The 25286-nt window shown below is 30.1% G+C and overlaps 2 protein-coding genes across 2 annotated transcripts; one reads left to right on the top strand and one right to left on the bottom strand.

The window, feature by feature from the left end:
• Positions 1-16605: 16605 nt before the first annotated feature.
• LOC114186332 (probable WRKY transcription factor 69) lies at positions 16606-19019 on the top strand. The gene is made up of 3 exons (XM_028074397.1): positions 16606-16959; positions 17051-17194; positions 18251-19019. The coding sequence occupies exons 1-3, from the start codon at positions 16808-16810 to the stop codon at positions 18726-18728; spliced, it is 774 nt and encodes a 257-aa protein (XP_027930198.1). The 5' UTR covers positions 16606-16807; the 3' UTR covers positions 18729-19019.
• A 1116-nt stretch (positions 19020-20135) lies between these two features.
• On the bottom strand, positions 20136-25054 carry LOC114184999 (ras-related protein Rab11D). The gene is made up of 2 exons (XM_028072459.1): positions 24565-25054; positions 20136-20876 (listed from the first exon to the last, which is right to left on the bottom strand). The coding sequence occupies exons 1-2, from the start codon at positions 24783-24785 to the stop codon at positions 20441-20443; spliced, it is 657 nt and encodes a 218-aa protein (XP_027928260.1). The 5' UTR covers positions 24786-25054; the 3' UTR covers positions 20136-20440.
• Positions 25055-25286: the final 232 nt, after the last annotated feature.

Raw genomic sequence — 25286 nt, 5'->3', positions numbered from 1 at the left:
AGAAATGTATTTATTGAAAGAACAAAATTGTTTTAAAAAGTGATTTATCTATTTTCATTTTTAACCAAGGTAAATAAATTTATCCATTTTTTTATATGACTAGACTATATTCTTATTCAAATATCATTTGAAAGAAATATAGCAATATAAATATAAATTTGATATGATTTCAACACTCTTAAATGTGAAATGCCTTAATGAGTCAATTGCAAAATTAACTACAAGTATGTGAACATCAACATTAACCACACACATATTCTACAATTTTAATTTTAACGAGTAGGAAAAAAATGGTTAGAAACATATAAAAAATGGTTGAAACATTTTAATGTGTATTAGTTGTTAGGTGTTAGTTGAAGAAATAAATAAGTTGTGAAGGACATGATCAACAATTTTCTTCGCTCATTTATTTTGCAGATCAGTGAAGTCTTGTTCACTTATTTGTGAACTTATGAGAACTGAAATATGAATGTGAGTAGATTTGACTTCTGTATCCGACTAGGCTATTTATATTTATAGTTTTCTCTTTGATATATTTTTTTCCTCTTTACGTATAACAACGGGGTGCTCATACATAATTCTTTTCCTTAATATTCCGTGTTCGTATTTTTAATTTTTAAAAAATTTAAGTTAAAATTAATAATAAATATATATTAATTTTTAAAATAGTTATTAAATATAAAATTAAAAAAATTAAAATATGTACATAAAAAATTTTAAAATAATAATTTAAGACAAGAAATTTTTAGAATAACAATTAAAAATAAATTATTTATAAAATAATTAACTTTTAAAATAATTAAAGGTAAAACTGATATTATGAAATGTGGATATAAAAAAAATCATCTTTATATATTAATATAGATTTAATAATAAATAATTAATGCCTAATTTAAAGAGTGACTAATATTATTAAATAAAAATAAGGCTAAAATATTTTTTTAGTCCTTAGATTAAATTTTATCTGTCCCCAAATTTAAAAGCATTATTTTAGTCCCTTAAATATAATTTTGACATTTCAAGTCCTTCAAATTTAAATATAATTCTTTTAGTCCTTCAAATTTAAAAAGTTTAAAAATTTATAAACATAATTAACATATGTTTAATTTGAGAAAAAATGTTTTATTAGTGTTTGAAATGTTTTCATATTTTTCTTTTTTACATTCTTCCTCTCTACGTGTAATAAAACAGAAAATTTAATAAAAGTTTTAAAAATTGTCATAAAGCTATTTGGATAACAGACATGAATATATAGATTATCTAATTACTAACATTTACTAGTTAAAAACATTTTCTACAAAACTTTTGTGCAAAGGGATAGATAGGATGAGCACCAGGTGTATAATGTAATAAAGACTTTTTATCTTGCTTTATTGAGATATTATTATTATAGCATTTATTATTAATTAGGAAATATTTTCTTAATCTATTTATTTATGCATATTATTTTATTGATATAATTATGGACAATATTTGATTGGATATTATTTTATGAACATAATTATGGACAAGATATTGATTGATATAATTATAGACATTATTTGATAAACATTTTTATGAGTGATATTTTTATCTTTATTTAGTTAAGTGTATATATATATATATATATATATATATATATATATATATATATATATATATATATATATATATATATATATATATATATATATATATATATATATATATATATATATATATATATATATATATATATATATATATATATATATATATATATATATGAGTGAACATATGAATAAACTAGTTATGAGTTTCCTTGTTATACTTTTTGTTTATTTCTTAAAATGGTATCAGAGTCATGGATTATATTTTATCCTAGTAAAATTTCTTGTTTGTTAGGTCTATTGTTCCACTCGTTCTCAAACCACCCATTATTGTTTAGTACCATGCTCGACATGTATATGTCTCAGCATGAGGTGGTGTGTTGGAAGTCTCATATCAACTAGAAATAAGACAATTTCATAGTATATAAGTAGATGAAAATCTTATCTTACAAGCTGGTTTTGTGAGGTTGAGTTAGGCTTAAAGTTTACTACTTAACATGTTTCATTTAACTTGATCCATATCAATTACGATTTTATATTCTTTTAAAATAAAAAACATAAATATTTTTTAACACTAACTTTTAACTTCATGAGTATCCTAAAACTTTCACTCATGGACTTACAAACAAAGTTTAGGATTAGAGATACAAGACTTTTAAATTTTGAAAGAGGATATAGATTTCAAGCTTCCCTTAGTAACTTCATTAAGTGGAGCATTTACAAATAAGGGTTAAATATGTTTTTAATCCCTAAAATTAGACACAAAAGTGAAATTAGTCTTTATCTCAAATTTTATACATTTTGGTCCTCAAACTTAAACAATGTATGGATATAGTCCTTTTTAACCCAGCGATGTCAACTTATTTTACGTGTTAAACAATGTTCCATGATTTCATTTGTGTTAGAATGTGTCAAATGGTGTAAATAGTTCAAATGCCTACTTGAAACGTCATTTAACATGCCTATCTGAAACAATTCTACGTTTTGTCAAAGTTGGTAATTATGTTATCATGACACCTTTTTTTTATGTTTTCTCCTTTAAACATTATTCCTTTGCACCAAAATTCTATTTCAAGCATGCTTTTGTTCAATTCTACTTGCATAAAACAATTTTATAGTTGTTGTTTAATGCCTTTTAGTAATCCACTTAGTTATGTGTTTATCTTTAGAAATGGAAAATAAACTCTCTTCGTAGGTATTGTCTAAACTTAATCCCATTTTCATGAAAAATTTTCATATTTACTAGATACATGTATGAATATAGATAATACTAGATGTTTTCAATTGGGTATGAGGACAAGAATCGGTATGTACATATCCAGCCCATCCTCGTTCTCATACTTGTGTCAATATATATTTCGTCATAGTTTACTAGGTAATCTAATATATATATATATATATATATATATATATATATATATATATATATATATATATATATATATATATATTATCTTCTTCCTCCCTTGTTTGGTTTATTCTATATTTTCAAAATTCACAAATATCTCCAAGGTACTTTTTTTCTTACCATAACCTTGATTACACTTTTTTTTTGTGGTTATGTTAAAATGGTGTATTATTAATTTTAATGAATAAAATAGAGTTTAGGTTTCACATTTGATTATTTTTACTACTTTTTAATATTTTTATTTATTGTTTATATTTTTTTCACATAAAAAATTTGACTCTAAATTTCAAGTGTCCAATCGCGTAATCATTCGTTTACTAGGTAATATATAAACTTATCTTCTTTGACTCCTTTGATCCTTAACTTTTGTTTTTTTTTTTTTGGCTAAAATAACTTTCATTATCTCTCGATGGTTCGATTATTTTGATATTTGTAAAAAATTTAGAGTTTTTCAAGATATTTTCGATCTTATCCTATTCTTAATTATACAATTTTTTTCTTTTTATGATTTTATTAAATGGTGTATCAAATCGTTTGATTTTTATGCTTTTTATTAATATAAAACTGTATTATATCATTAATATAATTTTTTTAAATAATATATCAATTTAAGTAACTAAACTAATAACCTATTAACCCATTTATTTATTGAATTTGGATTTTTAATCAATAATTTATTTTAAGGGTTAAATATATTTTTAGTTCTTAAACTTTAATCCAAAATTATAATTCGTCTTTGTTTGAAATTTTAATACAATTTTGTCATCAAACTTAAAAAATAAATGGATATAGTTTTTCTAACTCAATTGTACTAATTTTTTTTTATGTGTCAAGCGATGTTTTGTGTTAGCATTGAGTTTTTCACCAGTTGGTAGAGTTTAGTTCAAATGTTAGTCTTGAAGGCCCTTTAACACGTAAAAATAGTTAAAACTTATGGGTTAAGCGGACAATAATAATATTCAAGGATATATATATATATATATATATATATATATATATATATATATTCATTTACTTTTAAAGTTAGTAGACCAAAATGTATCAAAGTTTAAAATAGGAACAAATTCCAATTTCATATTCAAGTTTAGGGACTAAAAATATATTTAACTGTTACTAAAAACTCCACATAAATATTGAACTTTGATTTGTCCAAGTAAATCACTAGTTAAATTTTAATATAATAATTAAAATAAGGGTTAAACATATTTTTAATTCCTAATCTTGAACGTTTAATTGGAATTTGTCATGCCCTAATTTTGATACATTAAACTTTGAAAATAAATGGATAAAATCATTCTAAGTCGACTATGAAAATTTGTTTGACGTATCAAAAGCAAAATAAACTTGAACAAAACTGAATTCATTAACATAAAAAGACTGAATTCATTTTAAAAGTTTCAGAATAAAAAGTTATTAAACTTCTGAACAAAAATAAATTTCAATTTCGTATATAAATTTAGGACCGAAACATATAAAATTTTATTTAATTTCATAAAATAAAACATATTTACCCGATGCTAAAGTAAATCACTTATTGGGAATCCGATGCTAAAATACGTTAACTTTTTAAAAAATATTGATATGGATATTAAAATTCAAAAGGAAAATAATTTAAAAATTTGACAAAAATGCACAACATTTAAATAGATAAATTTAAGATTCAACTAGGTGGGTAATGTTTACATGTAACACAACATTTATGTAACGCATGAAAAGGTGCATTGTGGGTATTATAAAATTAGAGAAACATTATTTATTATTTTCAAAAATTCAAGCGTCTTTCTCCAAAATTTTATATATATTATCTTATTTTAATAATTAACTTAATTTTAATTTTGTATATTTATTTAAATAAAAATATGAGTAATTAACAGACCAACTCTTTGGCCTAGTAGCCAAGCCTGTTTAATATAAAGATTATGTAGATCTAGTTGAAAAGACTTGTATTAACATTATTTTAAAAATTTTGGTCACGTGATACAGTGTTCATATTTATTTTTGTTTATACTTACGTTACATGTATACTTTTAAAAATAGTCAGATAATAAAAATAAATACTTTTAATAAAAAAAAATGAAGTCATAATTCGCCTCTTATTAGTGTGAACATGAAGTTGTGGAGAATCACGTGTTGCCAATGCCTTTCACAAAGAGACAAAAGATTCAACAATAATTGCGATTTCTTTGTCACGTGCATAATAGAATATGAACACCACACTTAAATACACATTTTACCTACTACTTTTCTATTTATTAACTCTGCTCTTTTTATGCCATTTTTTAGGTTTTGAGAATAAAATAGCCTTAATTTTAATTTTAACAAAACATTAATTTATGTTTAAAACAAAAACAGTCATATAACTTTTTAATAATTCCCCATTTTCTACAAATGTTTAATAACTCCCACAATAAATGTCATTTCTTCCTTCAACTACTCTTCCAAAACTACATAAACTTCTTTTTAAGTATACAGTTAGGTAGACACTTGTCAACCTGTTTTAAAATTCCATATATATATATATATATATATATATATATATATATATATATATATATATATATATATATATATATATAATTCCTTTTATTGACTATTAGTTTTGTTTAGTGGTTATTTATTTCATACAACATTTAACTATAGTTTGAGTAGCCTCTTTGAACATATTTTCAAATCTTTGAAAGCAATCTTTTATTGTGGTTGTTACCCTCTCTTTTTTCTACAACCATGACAAAAATGCAATATTCTTTCCCACTCTTTTGAACATAATTTTTTATTAGTTAAAATTTATAAAAAAATACGAAATAAAACTATGATTTAGTTATTCTCTTTTATATATGATTTTTCGATTTTTAAAAGATTTTAACTAGCAGAAAATGTAATAGAAATAATATGACATTCTTTAAATTGTATAATTTATTCATATAATAAAAGATCTATGTTTTTTCTTCATGTAAAAAATAAATAAAATCGGATTAATAATAATCAGTACGATGAACAATATTAGTATTTCGGAAATACTATTTCTATAATCTTTCGTCAATTAAACAACAGAATCGACCTTTATATGTGAAAAAGAAAAGGAGTTGTATTCTTAAAATGATGGTTATAAAAAGAAAAAAAAAAGAAGAAGCAACAAGCCCACATGTGACAATGGAAATGGGCCTCACTTGAAAAAAACACTTATAAATTATAGGATAATGCATGTTGGACAAGAAGAGAAAAAGCATATGATGTATGGGAGAATAAATTTTATGGATATTTTTTCTGTAAAATTTAAATTAAATGATAACAATTAATTTAATTTTTGATTCGTGCAGAGTTATTAGACTTTAATGCTTATCATGAAAATTTGGTTTTGAGAATATAATTTTTTATTTGATGATTTTTATTAAATCTTAATTGATAATAAAAAATGTTTTAAGGTAAAGAACTGTATTCAAAACATTATATTCCATTCTTACAAATTAAGTTTGATTAAATATAACCATTTTGTCTCCTTAAAGTGTCTCAATACAAAAAGCGATTTAAATATATTTTATTTTAACGGAGTAGTGACGTTTAAAAATACTTGTAATCGAATTGGGATAATGCAAAAGAACTTAGATTGACAATTAATTAAACTTAAATTTTATTAATAATAAGTGTATAATTTAATTACACTGTAACTTTAATATTGTTGTTTTACTTTAATCATAAAAGTACAGCTTTAGGGAAAAGAAAAGGCACTACAAACACTTTACAATGCATTTACTTTTGTCCTCTCATTCCTTCAATAACCAATGCGACAAAATTAATTTTATTTACTCATCTAATTAACTATGTTTGAGGATCAATAATCTCATGGTTAGACAAATAACAGCCATTAGAAAACTTCATAACACTCTTAATTACATAAGAATTAGGTATAATTATATTCATTTACTTTTAACTCATAAAACAAAACTAATAATAAATTCATAGATATAATCATTCTTTGGATTGTACAGAGCCAAGCCAACGATAAATTTCTACTTTTCGTGCATTTACACAGTCAACAATTGAAACTAGTGAATAAAAATGCAATTACTAATGAGAAAAGGAAAAGGAAAAATCAGCATTCAACTACATGAAAAATTATAATGTTATCCTGCTAATACTTTAAATCCGTTAATCACATAAATCTAAAATAAATAAATAAATCTTGTAATGCAGACAATAATATTAACAAATATTTAAGAACAGCAGCAATAATAAGTAGTTAAATTATAAAATTAATTTTATACGTTAGAAATTGTTTGAATGGATTAAAATACACTAATAAATAATACATTTATGTTAAGTCGGAATATAGAAAATTGCATAAAACAATAGGTGAAGAAGATGAAGAGTTGTTTAAGGAATTATGGAAAATAAAAGTTTTAGCATTACATACATTTTTTTTTTGGCATGGAAAGTGTTGTTAAACCAAGTGCCTACCAAAGATAATATAATTAAAAGGGAAGTCACCTTACAAAATAGATAATGTAAAATGTATCAATTATTAGATGAAAATATAAATCATACATACAGTAAAAAATTTAAATCTAAGTCAAGGGGACAATTAGAAGTTAGTGAACTATGTAAGGCCCAATTTTCCTGCCCTAAAGCTTTAAAGGCTGCCCTTGAGTTATTGGGCCTTAGAGTTGGCCCAAAAGATAAAGCCACCGAGTCTGACCTAATTCCACACTTTTCAGATTTCTGCTACCTTGGTACTTAGAGCCGCAGCCGCTCTCTCTCCGTTAGGATTCCGCTGTGTTGTACGCCTTTCGTTTGGTCCCGTTTGGCCCCGTTCTCAGCTCATGTAAGTGCTCTCTGACTCATATTTTCCTTCCTTGGCCTGTTTTCATAAGTTGTTGTTAGGGTTCCGAAATGACCCACTCTCACACTGTTTTTCCAGCTTCGAGCCCGTTCCTAGAAGCTGTTCGTACTCCACGGTTTGGGTGTCGAGGTTTCCAGCTAGCTTGTCCAGGTACAGGAAGCTAGAACCTCTCTGTTAATGTGTTTGTAAACTGTTTTGCGGTACATTTTTATGATTCTTGAACTTGTGTGTTGTTGAGAATGCTTGAGGTGGTTGGTGTTGTTGTTGGCATGTGTAAAATATGACTGTTCCAAGCATGGCAGTGGCGGCGACTGTTAAACTTGCCCAGGCGAGCCTGTCTCGCCTAGGCGAGGTGGGCAGAGGCTCGTCCAGGCCTTCTCGCGCAAATGGCCGCCTAGGCGACTCGCTCAATTTCGAGCAAGCGAGCGTCTCACCCAGGCGAGGCGAGTCTCGCCTAAGCGAGAACGTGCGGAGGCTCCTGTTCCAGATTCGCGAACTCTCGCCTAGGCGGTGAGGACTCGCCTGAGCGAGAGACTCTCGCCTGGGCGAGGCTCCTCAGCCTGAGCGACGGGTTGAGCGAGAATGCGTTCAGTTTGGGGTTTTCTTGTCTTTTGGTGGTTGAACTGTGTTCTATTGTACTATTATATGATGGCATGGGGGGGGGAAATGAGTATGCATGTTGGGAGGAAATTATATGTGGGGGAATTGTGAGCTTGGCATGATTTCTACATGAATTGTATATGAGAAGTTGGGTACATATGTATGTGCGTGTGGTCACCAACTTGGCATGAGCAACAATGAATCTTGGTGGTTGGTAAACCTTTGGTATGGTTGGTATGAGGAGAAACATTTTACTCATGATTGGAAATAACGAGTTGGTAATGATTCAACGTATGAGAAATGGGGAATTGTTATGGGTTTTGGTTTGAAATCTTATGTGCAACGTATGTATAAATTCTTGCTTGTTTATGTATGTTGGTCCGTGTTAGTGCATAATTCCTTGGGGTCTCTAGGTGAGACTTTCAGGGTTGCGCTTCAGTGGTGGGGACATAATTCCATGGCCCCTGTTAGTGGGTGTCCATGGTGTGCCCCATCTGTATAACTAGGTAAAGATTCAAGGTAAGGTTGCATCCTGACACTCTAAGGAGTCAGTTAGTCTCACCTAGAGCGGACTGACTCCTGTGATGAGGGTAGTAGGAGGCCTGAAATTCATTAAGGGCTAACCTTGTGGTGAGGGAAAATTGATTCATGGTAACACTTGTAACACATAGCTCGGGGGTGAGCAGAGGTATCCACCACAGGTGTAAGCATCTGCTGAATCCGACCAGGTTATACGTATTTGGATGAGTCGAGTCGAGTCGTAGTGTATTGATTGAAAAGTCATAACATGCTTGGTTGTTGTATGGACACAGGATGGTGAAAATATATTTGACTGTATGATGAATATGTTGTCGGCTCTAGCTTACCCGTTTTGTTGTATGGTTGTATTGTATGTGGCTACTCTTTCTCGCGATGATCATCAATGTGATTGATGGGAGTAGATGGGCGAGGTTCTCGTGGTCTGCAAGGGAATGGCGATTCCGCTACTTAGCCATCTGGGCTGAAGTTTATTTTCTTTCCATCTTGGTTCTTTAGGGCTACGGCCCATGTATTGCCTTATGCTTTACCACTCTATTCTCTTTTGTTAGACTTGTATCTGGTTTCCTTTGGCATCATGGTGTGTCCAGGTTGTAGGGGTTGGGTTAAGGACCCCAGGACTATGCTACAGTACCATCCTTGTGTGACGTTTCCTTTAATTTCGCTTATTAATTAAATGGGACGTTACAAACTACAATTCAAGAATGTAGGAAACAAAATATAGGAAGGGTATGAATAACAATTATATATCTAGACTCTATGGTAATAAATAAATTTTATTTATTTATCAAAATAGAAAGGTGGATGCATAAGAGATTGTTCAGATTCATATTGGTATTTTAATCCAGTATTATGCACAAATTTACTAAAAAAACAACATCAATAGCACATAAGAGAGGGTATAAAACTACAATATATTTTGAGAGGATGTCCTTGGGTTTAAAAAGTGTAGATAGACAAAACGAAGATCACATAAGCAAAGTAAAATAAAATTGTCAATAATATCAATTCAATGAACGAATTCAACACAAGTAACAAAGATATTTTCAAACTGGTAAGTTTTCTAATAAGGAGGAAAAGCAAAGGAAGGAAACAAAAGTATTAAAAGAATAATTGATTAAATCTAAAGACTCAGAGTTTTCATAAAAAGATCAAATTTTGTGAAAGTAGAAAGTATAATTATAGGTGTCAAAATAGATAAATTGACAAAACAAGAGGGATACCAATGATTTCAACAAAGGTAAAGCTCTCATCACTATAGGATGACCCAAATTCAAAATATCAAAGACAGAGCATCAATTTGTTCATCAAAATTTTTTTTCCTACTAATAGGGCCTTTCAAGTAAATTTGGAGAAAAGAATAATCACTTTCCAAATGCAATAACACATAACACCCAAGAAGAGGAGCAAAGAGAAAACAATAGCAGGCTTAGGCTACATATAGTGGAAAAGCAAAGAATAAATGTATTAGAGGATCATGAAGAGAAAATCACAACATAAAGACATACAACTTGAATAAAGCTTATGAAAAAGAGATTATTGCGTAGAGGAATGATGTGTCGAAATAGACAAGCCCCAATAATTAATGAGATATTGATGATAACAAAACAATTACTCTATCAAACAAGTAAGTCTCTAGTTAGAAGTGAACTCGTGTTAGACGACTAAGAGAGAACGTTTAACAAATATAATGATGCAAATGATTTGATCTATATGGCTTGAAGAACAAAATATTTTATCTATATTGTTGCTTGCATGCACTTAAATGATTAATATCCATATATCATGTATGTTAACAAAAGCAAGAAGTCTGACAAATGCAAAGGCCAACTTTTAGTATTAGATAGTCTAAACAGTAGATGAGTCAATGTGATAAACGAGTTCAAAACTTGTGTTCCCCAAGTTTAAAGCAATAGCCAACCCAAGTCTCTAGACAACCTAAGTCACTACATAACACAAAGTGTTAGACGACTAAGGTGTTAGATGACTCAAAGGGTTAAACGACTAAAGACATCTTAAGATATTAGATGACTAAGGTATTAGACGACCTCAATGGTTAAAATAATTATAAAGTGCTATGATAGTCTGATTATCCCTGATTGATCATGTGAATTGATATATTGATCTAAATGTTTAAAATAGAAAATTAATGATATGAGCTTTGATATTTATGAAAATTATCTTATGATAATTGCATTCCAAAAGAAGAAAGCTTTAGAAATCAAACGGTCAAGCAATATGAGCATCAAAGAAATTTTCTATGTGATTGATGAATAAAGTGTTTGATTGATTTAATAATATTATTGTTCTAACAATTCAAATGCACAATCAAGTTGCACAAAGTCTCATTAACAAGACAATTATGAATGTTGAAGAAAGAGCACAATTCAAATCAAGTTTAAGCTCAATAATAAAAGGAAAAAGGATATCCTAAAGAGCATTAGTTGATTCATAATTGAAGTCTTTAAGAATGAAGTTCAAAGTTCAAACTAAAAATCAAATTGAAGAATTGATCAAGTCATTCCATATCAAGAAGATTGCAAATGAAGAATTACAATTTGAATTCTTAACGACTATCAAATGCAACAACTATATAAAGGATGTAAAGACACACAAGAAGCACAACAAATGCATATTAAAAATATGAAAGTAATTAGAAATTGCATATCATTAGTTATTAGTAAATTAGGTTGAGAGCTTTACATATTGTATATCATCCACTGAGTCAAATTGTAATATGTGAGTTCTAATTGATAGTTGTTGATCTTTGGGATGATTAAGAATGATAACTGAAGAGGTTGATACTCAGTGTAGCTAGGAAGACTTGTACTCATGTACTTGAAGAGGTTGAAACTCATATTACATGGAAAGGATGCTACTCGTTACTAGTCAAAGGTTTTGATTAGTGGAATTTCTTATGCAGGCTGCTTAAGAGATTAGACGTAACCTCATATGAAGATGAACAATATAAATTTGTTGTGTGCATTTTCTTTATCCATACACTTTTACTTTGAGTTAATTTGCTTGTATTTGTATATTTATATGCATAGTTTTTGAATTTGTTTTCAGGCTTTATTCATCCTCTTCTATCGTCTCTGGTTCCTGCTCCTACTCTTTTTCCCTCTTTTCCTCTAACTTTTCATCCTCCTCCAAACACCACCTTCATTGATACTTTGTTATTGCCAGTGTTACCGATTTCGATTCTTCTCTTCCTCTTCCTCCTGATTCTCTTATTTTCCCCTTCTTTTCATCTATTTCCACTTAATATATAAAAAAAGATCATCATATTTAATGGAAAATTTTTCATCCTTTTTACTGACAAATTTATTGCACATAAATCCATTGATTAAGAAATGTAAATTATTGACAAATTTTATCGACGAAATTTAAGACATAAATAATTACCAACTAATGTTATCAATGAATCATATTTCTTGTAGTGAAATTTATCAACAAATTTTATTGACACATTTTACCGACTAATTCATTATCGATGCATATTTCTATTAATAATTTAAATACAAAAATTCATTGACAAATTTAATTTTAACAACAAATTTATTTCCTTTAGAAAAAATTTGTCAGTAATTACAAGAATTCTAGTAATGTTATGCAATATTATTTCTAAAGTTTAATATTAGCTAAGATGGTTCTAAAATTAAATTTTGCTACTTATATTCGATTAAGCAGCCTGAACTTTGCACCCTGAGACTTTAAAAAAATGTTTGACGTAATCCCTTGTGATGCAATTTAAAGGAAAAGTGGATGGAATGTAATATTAACAATGCTTTAATTCATCATCTCAAACTTCTCAGGATTTTCCATTGTCTTTCCATCTTAATTTTCCCAAAAGAATTAGGTGGATTTTAATTTTCAATGCTACGAATTCAAAATGAATTGTTTTCTTATTTAATTTCCAACCACCACGTTCAAGGAAGAAAACAAGAACGTTATATATTACTTAATCCAATAGCTATTTGGATCATTATCACAAGTTAACTAAAAAACCATTTATATTGTCTTCATGTCAGACTTAGCATTTTTATAATAGTTCATTATCAACGCTATTATTACTTAGTACATAACACATTGTCTTTAATATTAAGTATATATATATATATATAATATATAGTACCTAAGAAAAATAATGGTCTTAAACAACCAGTTGGCATAATAACAGGATATGATTGCAACTGTTTAATTATATAAAAGTCAATTAGACCAAAGGATAATGAAATCCAAGCGAAAGAATCGGACCAATAATTACTCATTTACAAAATTAAATGTCTTCATTCATGTATACGTAATGAGACTTTATTATTTATTTATTTATCATTGTTTTATAATAATTGTTTTTGTTTTTATAAAACTAATTAACCCCTTTTCAAAGGAAGTTTATAGACCAAAAACCGGCATTTATTGCCCTAAGTGACAAAACATCAATTACAGTTTTCTTTTACTATTAATTTAGGGTTTTGTCTCACAAATTTTATTGTGTAAATGATTTACCAGTTTTCTTAATTAGGTTTTGTTTCTAGCAAAACCTCATCACGAAACAGGAGTTCAGCACACAGTTTATTCAAAGATGTTAGGGCATCAACCAGAAAAGAAAAAAAAAACAATATGTTTTCATTGGACTTAGTGAAACTGATTTTTGTTACTTAAAACTTCTACAAACTATGCTTTAAATTAACAAGAGTATTATTTTGAAACGAGTATATATTTTTGTATATTATCAGTGTAAAATATTTTAGATAAAGATTTAATAATCATTGTATTGTTGTATCACATTACTATATAGGATTATATAATAAAATAGCATTACTATATATGATTGTATAATAAAATAGTTAAGTTTTATTAGATGTTAGTGTGATAATATTTCCATTTACAGTTTATACAAATTATTCTTTTGTATATACACTTGCAATTTTAGAACTAAACCATTTTCTATTGTGTGAATAATCATTTTGATATAAAAATAAAATTTATTGTATTTATTGATTTTTGTAAAACAATCTTAATTGACGTATAATATATAAGCAACGAATGAATGAAATAATAAAATTGAAAAAAAAAGTATTCGTTGTAAAAGCTTTTAAAATTAGTTATCTGAATGGTTTGTAGTAAAAGTCATGGAAAACAAAATCAATGGAGCCAATAAAACTGATAAAAAATATTCAGGTTAAAAAAGTAATGAACTACTATATATTTGAACTTTTTCTTAGAAGCTAAAATATTAGTTTTATTTTACTCATAAACTTGTTACTATTACTAAACATGATTATTATTAAAATATTTAATTTGTAATGCATATTTGATTTAACCTTTTTATATGTAAGATTAAGAACCTATGTATTTTTATGTTTTAATTTTGTTTTTAGTGTAGTAAAATCTTAATATTATTTTTAATATTTTTTATATTTTAATTGTTAAAATAAATTTATTAACATTTACTCGGTTCGGATTAAATCATTAAATATTATACTAATACTTTATTTGTTATTAAAATAATCCAAAAATAATAATATTAAATATATTAGTTAAAACTTTAAGTTAAGTTTGAGTAAAAAATGTTTAACAATATTAATAATACATAAGTTAATTGTTTTATGATAATAAGAGTATAAACATGTTGGTAAAAGAACATGTCAAGTTACTCTTTGTTCATGTTTAAGTTGTGTTAATTAGAGATAATATTCATATTGAAGAGGTATCTAAGGTAAAAAATGTTTTCAGATTTCAAATCATTTTTTAACTTTGACATTTTAGAATACTATCCAACACTTTTAAATGCGTGTTTGACATGTTACATAAATGCGTTCATACCTTTTTTAGATATAGACACTATTCTGGTCACCAAAATTTCAAAAAATTGATTTCAATATCTTTTGTATCTTATAATATCTGAGTTTGTTTATTTTTTCTTGTTTTAAGCTTGCAAGTCTCATTTCTTTTAAATATTTTTGAATGTCCTTTTTTTAGTCTCTGTTTAGTTCTAAAATTATAAAAAAATGATTAATTATACTTTTTAGTTTATATATCTAACATTTAAAAATTCTTTTGATAGAATTTAGTGAAAAAGGAGAGTTAGAAGGATAAATAACAAAATAAGGAACAAAATTAATGAATCAAGATAGTTAAATCTCTATTCTTGTTTTTAAAGAGAAAATCACAAAAATGTGGGTGAAAGAAAGCTAATTCAACCTTTATGATTCCTTACTCCAAAATAATTTATTGTGTAACCAACCTTTTTTCCTACATTATTTTTTTCAGGAGTTATTTTATTTAATTTTTGTGGATTTCATTGTACCACATCACTTTTAAAATCTTCTTGTGTGTTTACTTTAATATAAGAGTGTTATAAAACTCGTATTGTTAATACTTTATTTTAGTTGCTCCTAAGTGTATATTTTTAAGAGAAAAAGATAATTTTTTATTCTTATGACTCAGGGTCTTAAAGACTCTCAATCTTATCTTTTTTGTGTCATCTCAGCATATTTCAATGGAAAAATCTTCCTATGACCCAAGTCATAATATTATGATCTAATATATGAGCTCAGCAATGATAATGTATTTAGTGAGTCAATTTTTTACTACCAAAATTAAAGAGAGTAAGTAAATTCTCACCCAACAAGCTTTACTGAACACTGTTTTACATGATATCCTTCTATTGTAAGAGATTAAAAAGATAAGTTATTAACCTGAAAAAACAGTCAATAAATAATTTATATAAAAAATTAGAACGATTTAATATCATCTTAGATCTTTGAAATAAAAACGTGTTTATTCTATTAAATTTTGGAAGATATTATGATTCAATAAAATTTACTTACATAAGTTGGGAGAAGTTGAAATATAAATATTAAAAATAAAAACTATAACAATGAAAAAAATATTTAATAAAATTTAATCCCAACAATAATCACATATTTCATCAAATGTAATTTATTTTAAGTTACTATCTTAACCCCATTTCTTCTTTGATATTAAATATAATATAAAAGTTACTATAGCTCATAGTATTATTTCATGACTATATATACACTCAATTTAAAATTAAGCATAACTATGGTTTCCTTGTCAGAAAATCAACCGTAACTACTTCCATAGTAAATTAATTAAAAAAATAAGCATTGTAAAATCAGATACCATCATGTGATCGTGACCTATGATTTGATCCCTAACAAAGAAATTCAAAACTATAAAAACATAAAATTAACAACCATATCTAGGTTCAAGAGTTCGGCTCAACACTAATTAAATCAATAAAAAAAGAAATTCAGTCCAATTCTTATTTAAAAGTACTTTATTGTTTTCACACTTCACTGAAAAATCTCAGAAATTTCACTTGTTAGTTTTAATACCACCCAACAACAACCCAGAAAACTCAAAAACCACATGCACACACATATTGGTATACGATGCCGTGTAACCAAACACAACCTACACAATTTGAAAATATGAAACATCGCACACATATTTTACTAACCCTACCCAATAATAATACCCTATACACATTCAAACATAGACTAATAGGGTGATGACAGAACAACCAATGAATGAATCGAAAACATTGTGTGTCATGAACCTAACCTCACCAGATAAAACCCCTCCCATGTAGCAGTGTTTTATTAATTGGGTATTTGCTCGCACGTCCACAATAAACTACACTGCTGCCAATCTGTCACCATGGCGGCTCATATTAAACACCAACCCCAACCCCTTCTCTCTCACTCTCACTCTCACCTTTCTTCTCTTCTCAACCCAATCCTCATTCATCAATTCACAATTTCTACAACATAATAATTTCTACAAACATCCACCACCCAGATTCAGTTTCACTCCAAACCCGTCATGTATCACCGTAGATTCAACAAACCAATACGTGTGGCTAACCCAGATGAGCCCGAGCCCGAGCCCGAGCGCGAACCCACATCAGAACCTGGGCCTGCTTCTCCTTCTTCCTGCGATGACACTAAAACAGAAGCACCGTCACCTAAGAAAAGGTTTGTTTTTTTTTTTCTTTATATTTTTTTTTTGTCATGGGAATTGGGGAGTTAAATGTTGAAAGGTTTACGTTCATGGCACCGTACGTAGGAGGGAGATGAAGAAGAGGGTGGTGACGATACCGATCGGTGACGTGGATGGATCTAAGAGCAAAGGAGAGACGTATCCACCGTCCGATTCGTGGGCCTGGAGAAAGTACGGCCAAAAGCCCATCAAAGGCTCCCCTTACCCAAGGTATTTGCTCTATTATGTTTACCACCTTTGCAGGCATACATTCATTTACCTTAATTGTTTTACTTAACCATCGTTGTTTAGCGAAATAAATCACATGCTAGTTTCAAGGATGATAATAATTGTGCTGAAGAATGCTAAATATCTTTTGGAAGAAGAACCAATTTACTACTTAATCATATAATTTGAAGTTCTTTCCTAGAACTGGAAGTGTGTGGCTGCAGCCGCCGTGGCCGCCGCCGTGGGAAAAACCGGCTGAAGGCGGCTGTGCTAAAATGCGGATCGGGGTTGTGTTGTGGTGGTAGTTTGGGTGTTGTGACCGCACACGCGACCTACGAACCGCGTTGCCTTCACGCCACAATAATTATGGAATATAAAAATCAGGAGTCGGAAGCCGTCATTTTCTATGTTTGATCTTTTTGTTTATGAAAGTGGACATTTTTTTCTTCTTTTCAGTTTATCCCATTTCGTTTTTATCACTGCGTTTCACGGGCTTCACTTGGATAAGAGCATGCATGTTTTTTTCGTGCAACATTGTGTTCATCAGTTAGAATAACTTCCAACTAAATAAAAATCAGTGCATTTGCCGAAAAATAGTTAACTTATTTATTATTTTGAATCATATGATGTCAACTTTGTATTTAACGCAAAAATAATTACAGCCATTTGTAGTGGATGTTGTTATTGCCTATTCATTTTAATTTCATTTAGTTTAAATTTTGACAATTTTTTGTTAAGTGTATAAAAGTTTGCAAAGGGGGTTCAGGATTAGAGATTTAGTTTCGAAAAAATGATTAAAAATTAGACATTGAATAAGGATTAATGAGGGAAGAAAAAAATGAAATAAAAATTTGGATTGAGAAGCACGCGCTTCAGATAGGGCAAAATTGATGAAAGTGGCATTTTCGCTGGTTTTGTTGGATCATCATCCCAATCCACATCACTCTTCTCTCTCTTAATTTTTCTATTACGATTTTTTTTTTCTTTTCATTCACAATAATGTTGAATTGGTTAAACAATTAATAATTAATAACAATAAATTTGAATCTGAAAACGCAGGGGATATTACCGATGCAGCAGTTCAAAGGGGTGTCCCGCAAGGAAGCAAGTGGAGCGAAGCCGTGTGGATCCCACAAAGCTCATAGTCACCTACGCCAACGACCACAACCACTCCGTCCCCCTCCCAAAATCCAATTCTTCCGCCGTTTCTGCCGCCGCCTCGCCGGCCGAGTCCGCCACCAGGTTCCCGCTGGAGGAGGAGATGGCCGTGTTCTCAACTCACTCCGATTTTGAACTCGCCGGCGACGCGGCGGTTCTGCTCAGCCAGTACCACTTTCGGTGGTTCGATGACGTGGCGTCCACCGGCGTCCTCGAGAGCCCGATATGCGGCGAGGTGGATGACGTGGCAATGCCAATGAGGGAGGAGGACGAGTCGCTCTTCGCCGATCTCGACGAATTGCCGGAGTGCTCGGTGGTTTTCCGGCGGGGGAATATTCCGAGGAGCAGCGCGATCCGGTGCGGCGGCATCACAGGATAACGCGGCTGGACCCTTTTTCTTTCGTCCCGCGTTATTACGTAGTGATGTATTATCATATTCGCGGCCTGAAAATCGTGCGCTATTAAAAAATTGGAAACGTAAAGAAATAATTAAATAAATTAATTTACGATTCATGAATTTCTTTTTCTTTTTTTTTTTGCCTTGCGTTGTACATTTGAATAATAAACAATTAATTACAGCAGGTTATCTTTTTCTGAAGAATTGTTGAGAATTGTTTTTTCTTCTGTACAGATTAGAATCCACATGCACCTCAATAGTGAAAGTTCACCATCATTGTTCCGAGATTCTCTCTGGAAAGACAAATAAGGATCTTATCCGTACCACATCTGAAATTTCTTTCATGTAATTTCAAATAGCAAATAGAAACTATTATATTTGTAAGATTAATCACCTATTTTAATTAAAATAGAAGTATAAAAAAATCTTTACAATTTTTGTATAAGTAATTATTGCCAAAATTCTACGAGAAAACTCTTGTTTGTTTATTTTACATGTAATAAAGTTTTGGATCCATTTTCGATCATATTGTTAAAAGCGTAGAAGGTTGAATGTATCTTTTACATGCAAAATTTTACGATTATCATTCCGTAGAGCTTTTTGAAGGAATGGAAGTAAAACCTATATTTTGCAGTCTTTTCCATGAACCGCTTATGGTCATTTGGAAATCCCTATCTTCTTAGCCAACTCTGTAGTCAATATTCTTGGCATTTCCTCCATTGGAAGTTATGCTTTGGATATATACTTGAACCTTTCCTTTCATGGTCCATAACGATTACAAACACAACAGGAACATACCTTGTGATGAACTTAATTATATAATAACTTTACACTTTAATAAACTGAAACAAATCATCTTATTACAACTTTCTTTTCTCGAGTCCTCTATACTATAATAATTTTAATTTTAAATGACAAGCACAAGATCGATGTCCTTATTTATAAATTCTTTCAAATTAAATAAATTAAGTATTTCTATGTTGATATCAAAGAATTAGTCATAAGGGAAATTTAGTTCTACTTGGATAAAATATTCAAATTCATTTGTAAGTTACATTTTTCAGAAATAACCCAAGTTTACTGTGATTAAAAAACCTATATTTGATGCTTAAAATTGGACGGGATTTTAATGCTCAAATTGTGGTAATAAATTTCCCATTTTCTGTAAAAACTACAGCAGACAACAGTACCGAAGGAAGGAAAAAACAGGAGAGAAAATTATAGTAATTTGGATTAAAAAAAACAATATGCCAATATAGTAATTTTAGAAACATTCTTTTAATTCCAATCTTTATATTCAGCAATTAAAAAAACTTCAACCCTGACCATGTACAATCCATATGATATAACACTTCAACGAGACCAAACAGAAGGGCTCCATACCTTAACTTCAGTTGTAAAATAGATGGTCGAACTGCCACTAGCTGCATCATAATTAGAGAATAGCAAATATCAAGATCCTGCACATAAAACTTAAAACTATATGATGAACCTGGGTGTAAACCTATTTGTTTCAAACACGTTTTAGAATGACCGTTTTACGAAACATAAATCCTGCGTATGATGCTTGTGAATTGTAAACACTGTTCAAAATAATATGCAAGACTAGCCTTATTCTACACGATATCCCAATTCCAGTGTAGGCATTTACAAGATGAAACAGGCCATAAAAACCACTGCCATAGATGAAGCATCTAGTTCGAGCAGCATCCAATTTTCTTCAAAACTGAGGAATCGTCTTTAACGTTTATAGTCTGTCCTTTAGACGGGACAGTGGAGGAACTGCCGTTGTCGCCAGCCTCAACTGCTCTCTTGCTCACTATGCGATAAATCTGAGAAAGAACCTCAGTAAATGCATTTTCAACATTGGTTGCTTCTAAAGCAGAAGTCTCCATGAAGTACAGAGATTCCCTCTCTGCAAAAGATTTCCCATCTTCTGTTGGAACAGCAACAAGGTGTCGAAGATCTGACTTATTTCCAATAAGCATGACCACAATGTTGGGGTCTGTGTGATCTCTCAACTCTTTCAACCATCTTGCAGCATTCTCAAATGTGGCACGGCGCGTGACATCATAGACAAGTAAGGCACCAACAGCTCCTCGGTAGTAAGCACTAGTAATGGCACGGTACCTAATATAGCAGCACAAAAGTCAAATAAGTGGATTTATTGACAGCTACACCGATAGAGAAATCCTAAGTAACTATATTGTAACACAAATTTAGGTGTAGTTCAGCTTCTCATTGACATGTCATCAGAAACTTCCATTGTACTTGCAATGATCAGCATTACAGAAAAAACGAGGATGCTTTTTATAAGACAAGTTCAGCGCAGCATCTTAAGAAGTAGTGATACTGTTCTTTCCAATCAAATTGGAGTCTTACAATATTAATCTGCTCACTTACATACTATTGAACACTGATGTCTTTATGTTCATTTCATTTTTTAAGTGATAAAGAACTGATTTTAGGGGAGCAGGAGTTCATATGAACTAAGAAATAAGAAGCTCCCGTTTGACGTGAGTCAAATCAACTAGATTCAGCATCCCCATCATACATAACTCTACTTTCCATACATCTACTTAGGGTAAATATATTAATTATGCAACCAAGAATGAGCTCTTACATACGAGAACTTATTCATAAGCTTGAATATGAAACTTAATTGAGTAAGCTAAAAGAATAAAAGGATCTTATCTAATAGGCTGTTCCATGAAGGAATTAAAAAGAAATGTAACGACACTGTTTAAGGACTTAAAAGTAAAAAGGCTTTTGTTGAGATGTGTAGAGGCGTCCTCCCTTATAATTTTTTAATGCGTTCATATATGACTTTCAATAAAAACTTTGTCCTATTAATTATTTAATAAGCGGCCCGGGCGCTGCTTACCAATAATCTTTTTTTTTTTTTAATTTATAGAAAGGTCAAAAGCCACTTTTATATGCCCAAATAATATCTTCCAAATGTCCCTTAGTGTATTATAAATTATAATTATATAGAGATATTTTTAGGATAACAAACAAAACGTGTCAAACAAGTAATCAGCTGCACCCTACTATCCTAGTCATATAAAATCAAGACCTAGGTATTGAGGATAAGTTCACCAAGGCCACATAGATTGGAAAGGAAGAGGATTGCAAGATGCGTATGTATATTCAGAGCCAAATTGGACTGCCGTCCAAATAAGGGAATTTGAGGTAAAAATGACATATATTCCTAGGACAAAAGTTCAGGTTCTAGATGCTTGAATGTATATAACAATAAATTAGGAGAAAAATAAAAAGGCTGTGAAAACAATAAGATAATAGCAACTTCATGTTATGCTATATAATTTATTTATAATATAAGTTCCTATTTTGTTAAGGAACTTAATCATCAAAAGAATATGTCAGAAGCTCCTTATGGGTCACTCTAAATAATACAAAGAGTATACCTCACAGAAGTGACACTGTACATTGTACATTGTACAGCATGCTACTCACTATCAGGATATAGTGTCTTTGGCAAAACAAATAAGTTAGCCAGTAACTTATTTGACTAACTTATAAGCTAGTTTGACCAAACAAAAGTGTTTAGGTACATTAAAGTAGCCTATTTTAGAAAATTCTAATTTGTAAGTTATAAGCTACTTCAACTCATTTCTAGCTTTTGAAGCATATGTAATTTCCTTCCATTACTGTCCTTATATTTTAATATATATTTTTATTATCCTTAGAACTTTTTTACCTATTATTACCTATTTTTAATTTTATAGGGACAGAAAGAAACCTTTCTCGTCCCTCCCGTATTCACACTCTCTACATCTCTACTTGGTTGATCAATTTCTCTTTTAAGATATTGAATATTTATTTTAATTATTGCACAATTAAAAATATATATTTATCATTACAAATGGAATTAACTAATGTCTCATTACATAATCCTATGAGAAAATTATACAAAATAAAAATTATAAACGAGAAACTTGATGTAAAAGTAATTGAAATTGATAAATAAAAAAATTAAATTTACAAAAAAATAAAAATAAATTTGATTAAGTAATCATTAGATCAACTAGCTTAAATGAAATGTCTTGTCCAGAAAGAAACATATACATCTCTTTGAAAAATAAATGGAAGCACTAAATTTTTTAATAAAAATTGAATTATTTTTAAAAATCTAAAATTATAATTGCGTAATACTATATTTTTATCTAGAAAACACAAACTTTATTCATATAATTCATATAATGAGACTTACGTTATGCCATTTAACATTTACCAACTAGCTTATCATCTAGTTGTACCAAATACTTTCAAGTCAAGCAATAAGTTTATCTATGCGGGCATTATCAAATACTTTTAGTTAAATGGGAAAAAGAAAAATAAATAAATTTAAACTTGTGTGAACCACTTCACCTAATTGTACGTCTTGTTCTTTTCTTTGTCCAGTTTATCTTAGTTATTTTCTAGACGGTTTTGCACTAGACACCTAACCCGCTCACCAATTTTAAGCTGAAGCAATCAGTCTGGTCTATTTTTTAACCAAAACTTGAGGAAATGTTCCCATGAAACACCACCATTGAGTGGCCGTGGAATAAAGCCAGAAACTGTGTCAGAAGCTCTTTCCCATCTCAGCATCACCCCTTCACTTAACCAAGAACAGGAATCCTCCCCCCCCCCCCCCATCCTCATCATTTGTGCACTGCAAAATCAGGAACCTTAGCCTCATCATCCCCAATTAAGTCCATCTCTCTCTGGAAAATTTTTGGCAGCACACATTATGTCTGGCCAGTTTAGTAGTAGCACACATATTTGCTACCCAGTTTCCAGCATGCTCAAAACTGTACTGGCCAGGCCATCACCATTTAAGCCTTGTTTAGCCATCAAATGCTGACAGTTGATCACTAATATGAATATCTTTAATTTTAGATTTTATAATTATTTTTAGTACGAATGTGAGTGCAGCATAATTTATGCAGTGTATTTTAAGAAATAGCGGTCATCCCACTATCCTGCAATAGTATTTTGTGGTCAGTCACTCACTTCACACACCATTTGGGGTTAAGGACTTCGATAGAAATATATACATACACGCACACACTCTCAAGTATAAACAAAAATTTGAATAATGCAAATCAATATAGGAGGTGAGCAACGAAAAATTAAACAATTTATGATGTAATAAAGCAGTTTAAATGGTCAATTGGAAAATAACCTGTTACCACAACCAATCTAATGTTCTTTTTATCAATTGAAGCATTATCAGAACTCCAAATATACACTGCACAAGTGACCTTATGCTAAAAGAGGAACAAAAAATAAAAAATAAAAACTCCTAAGAGCTTGTCGTACTTCACATCACTATATCAACAAGGACTATAAGAAACAATCAGCCCTTTCCTAGCAATATCACCAAATGACATTCCAAGAAAACAAACTGCCCAGCAAAGTATCTCCTCAAACCAATAAATCAATCGATGTTAGGACGCGCTTTTGCATGTTTTTCAAACCACTAAACATTGATTCACGATGTCCATGCATTATTGTCACACTGACAAAAAAACATCCCTAATTCCAATTCCATATATAGACAAACTCAAATCGCACAAATCCACAAACGCAGTATCAGAGCAACAAAACTCCAATCCTTCACAACAACGTTATCGAATTAATCGACTAAATCAAGCAACCAAAACAGTGAATCAAAGCGGTGTCCAACATCAAAATCCGAACACTTGAAAACAGTAATAAGAAACAACAGCAGCAGCAAAGAAAGCAGTTCCAATGAAAATGACAGATCGAAGTTTGTAGAAAGAGTAATTGAATTGAAAAGAAAATAGACCTTTCCTGGCCAGCGGTGTCCCAAATCTGAGCCTTGATAACCTTGGAATCGATATTCAAACTCTTGGTGGCGAACTCAACTCCTATGGTAGACTTGGACTCCAAATTGAACTCGTTCCGCGTGAAGCGCGAGAGCAGGTTGGACTTCCCCACGCCGGAATCGCCGATCAGAACCAGCTTGAAAAGGTAATCGTACTCGTCATCAGCCTTGTACCCCGCCATCGATGGATCCTTCCAGAACCTTCTCCAACTCACTCTCCTCTAAGCTTTCAACTGATCGATTACGATGTTACAGAAAAAGAGAGAGAGTGAGAGAGAAAGGGCAAAGAAGGGAGGGAATTCTCGATTTGCGGAATTGGAATTTTGAATTTTCTTGCGGAAAGAGAAAAGGTATTGAAACTTAGGTTCTCCAAACAAGGTTGCCCTGAATTGTGGGGATCGTGTTCTGCCAAACCCTTTTTTCTTTCCTTTTCTTTTCTCTTCTCTTCTATTTCCTTTCTTTCTTTTATTTTTTTCTCTTCCAATTCCCTTGTTTTACCTTTACGTGTTTTTTCTTCCCAACATCTCCGTGATACTCGTTAGTGTGGTAATATCAATAAATTATTATTAAATTTTTCATTTCCTTTTTTTTCCCTAATTTATCAATATTTTTTATATTCCTTAATAAATATTTATTTCCAAAATTACTCCAAGTAATTTATTTTACTTCAAGTAAATTAAAAG

Source organism: Vigna unguiculata, chromosome 5 (genome assembly GCF_004118075.2).
Source record: "Vigna unguiculata cultivar IT97K-499-35 chromosome 5, ASM411807v1, whole genome shotgun sequence".
NCBI classification, from domain to species: Eukaryota; Viridiplantae; Streptophyta; class Magnoliopsida; order Fabales; family Fabaceae; genus Vigna; species Vigna unguiculata.
Note: the sequence above shows the minus strand (reverse complement) of the source record. Positions and strands in the feature narration are given on the sequence as shown.